Raw genomic sequence first — 2,096 nt, 5'->3', positions numbered from 1 at the left:
GGTAGTTACACCCCTGAACATTGTAGTACAAGGGTCAATCTGATTGGATACAAATTGATAGGACTGGTTAGGTTTGTCCTCTTATTCCATAGTTTTTGGTAACGGGTGACAGCCAGGATACAGTACAGCAAGTTGGGAGTTATTACCCCGGGCCCAGGGCAGGACGTGTGGTATTCACAAGGTGGAATTAAAGGAGATGGGGGATGGGTAAAGCCTGAAGAAGAAAATGAATGCAGCCACCACATCTCAGGACTGGTAAGCTGCGATATATGACATTGGCATTCCTGGGTTTAGGTCACTTTAAGGTCCCTCTCTGAGTGAAAGGGCCGTCTGAACACAAGGCATGTCAACGCATGGGAAGCTCATAGGCGTGTGTGGATCCTTAATCACATGTTTGTATGTCATCCATGTTCTATAAAACAAAAATGACCATCCAGGTGAACATTTGATGTCAGGAGAGGGTTACCTTATGTGTTTTCTTGTGGTCGGTCCTTCTTCGGGAGCTGCCGGGACAGGAAGTTGTGGAAAATCTCTGCAATGGGGACACAGACAAAACACATTTTAGGAAGTATGGGGGTTAGGTGTTCTTACTGCTGTCTGCATCGCCTTGTCCAGGTGGCATCTGCCCCCCTCCATTTTGTGTATGACCATCTTTTGTGTATGACCATCAGGGGGACCTACAGGAGTTGGGCTTTAAAAACAATTGGGATTTTGCTGGCACCTGTATTGTTTCCAATAGTTTTATTGCACCTCATAGTCACCTGTTTGTTTTCCTTTTTTAGGTTCCTGGGATTCTAACGGATTTGTCCCAGAAATCGAGACTCTGGCCGGACGCACGGAGGAGAGCGTGCCCCTCAGCCCCTCCAACTCCCTCAACCTCCGTCACCTGCGCGGGTGCGAAAAGGACCTGTCTGGACGGCAGCACCAGCGCTCCCCCTCCAACCACTACCATCCCAACTACTACGCCTCGCACCACCACCGCACTTCCTACACTAGCCAGCGCAAAGGCTACTGGGACTATGAGAACCAGTACCGCGACGGGAAACGTAAAGCCTGGGTGCCTCGGCCCAGCGGGGGGCCCCACATGCAGCGTCCCAGGACCCGCGAGGCCTACAACCCGACAGAGAGCAGCCCATGCGGAGAGGCTAGGCCCGAGCAGACCTCGGGGGAGAAGAGCAAAACGTACCAAGGAGTCTCCCGACAGTCCTCTCCCCCGACAGAGAAGGAGCAGACCACAGACAGCTGGCTGCTCTTTAAGCCGCTGCCGGTGTTTCCCGTGGACAACAGCAGCGCAAGAACCTCTCCCAAAATTAGCTACGCCAGCAAGGTGAAAGAGAACCTGGATGGCAAAGGACTGGTGCCTAGTTCTGCTGTTAGGACCTCCAATACCCCTCCGAGCTGCGTGCTAAATACTATGGGACTTAATAGCGACAGCTCCTCCGCAGCCCCCACTCAATCCACAAGCTCTCTCTCCTCCTCCTCCTGCTCCTCTCTCTCCTCCACACCTCCTTCTCCCGTCAACCAAGAGAACCTAGGGGCCATTTTCCAGAATGAGTGGGGGCTATCTTTCATTAATGAGCCTGGAGCTGGTCAGGCCCCGGAGGAGGCGAAGGAACCCCAAGAAAAGACTGGTGGTGGTGGCATCGGTTTGGAGGGCGGGGGGGGGGACGTACCTCCGGTATCCGTTTTCATGCGTCTGTCAACTGGATTTTTCGTAGAGGGCGCCGAGCCTGAGGAGCCCCACATGGAGAACCCCAAAGACTGGGAGGCTATGGTGACCTACAGTTTGCATGGTAAGTCACAAAATGGGACCCAAGGATTGGTCGGCATTGTTGAGTGTTTTGAATGGTGTCTTCGGTCTGAATTAGTCCTCATTTGGGCAATACAGAGCCCCTCAAACCTGGCCACATACATCTCCGACTCTGGAACCCTTCCCAGCCTCGTTATTGGCTTGTGGGATGGGGGACCCTTAACTCTGACCGGAGTCCGGGCTTTTAGGAATCATGTGCCTAAATTTGGGAGACTCGCCCTGCAGGGTGGGAGGGGGGGGGGGCAATATATTTCCACCTGAACCGCCTGGGGAACATGTTGTAGTC

The 2,096-nt window shown here is 53.3% G+C and overlaps 1 protein-coding gene across 1 annotated transcript in view; it reads left to right on the top strand.

Annotated features, from left to right (window-relative positions):
- Positions 1-2,096, top strand: part of LOC108789169 — a 14,587-nt gene that overhangs the window by 5,452 nt on the left and 7,039 nt on the right. Inside the window, exon 2 of the mRNA XM_018559114.1 lies at positions 783-1,793. Coding sequence (XP_018414616.1) covers positions 783-1,793 — 1,011 coding nt within the window. The remainder of the gene's footprint in view (positions 1-782; positions 1,794-2,096) is intronic.

Source organism: Nanorana parkeri, unplaced genomic scaffold, assembly GCF_000935625.1.
Source record: "Nanorana parkeri isolate BGI_ZX_2015 unplaced genomic scaffold, ASM93562v1 scaffold379, whole genome shotgun sequence".
Taxonomy (NCBI): domain Eukaryota; kingdom Metazoa; phylum Chordata; class Amphibia; order Anura; family Dicroglossidae; genus Nanorana; species Nanorana parkeri.
The sequence above is the reverse complement of the archived record's forward strand: the minus strand, read 5'-3'. Positions and strand labels throughout refer to the sequence as shown.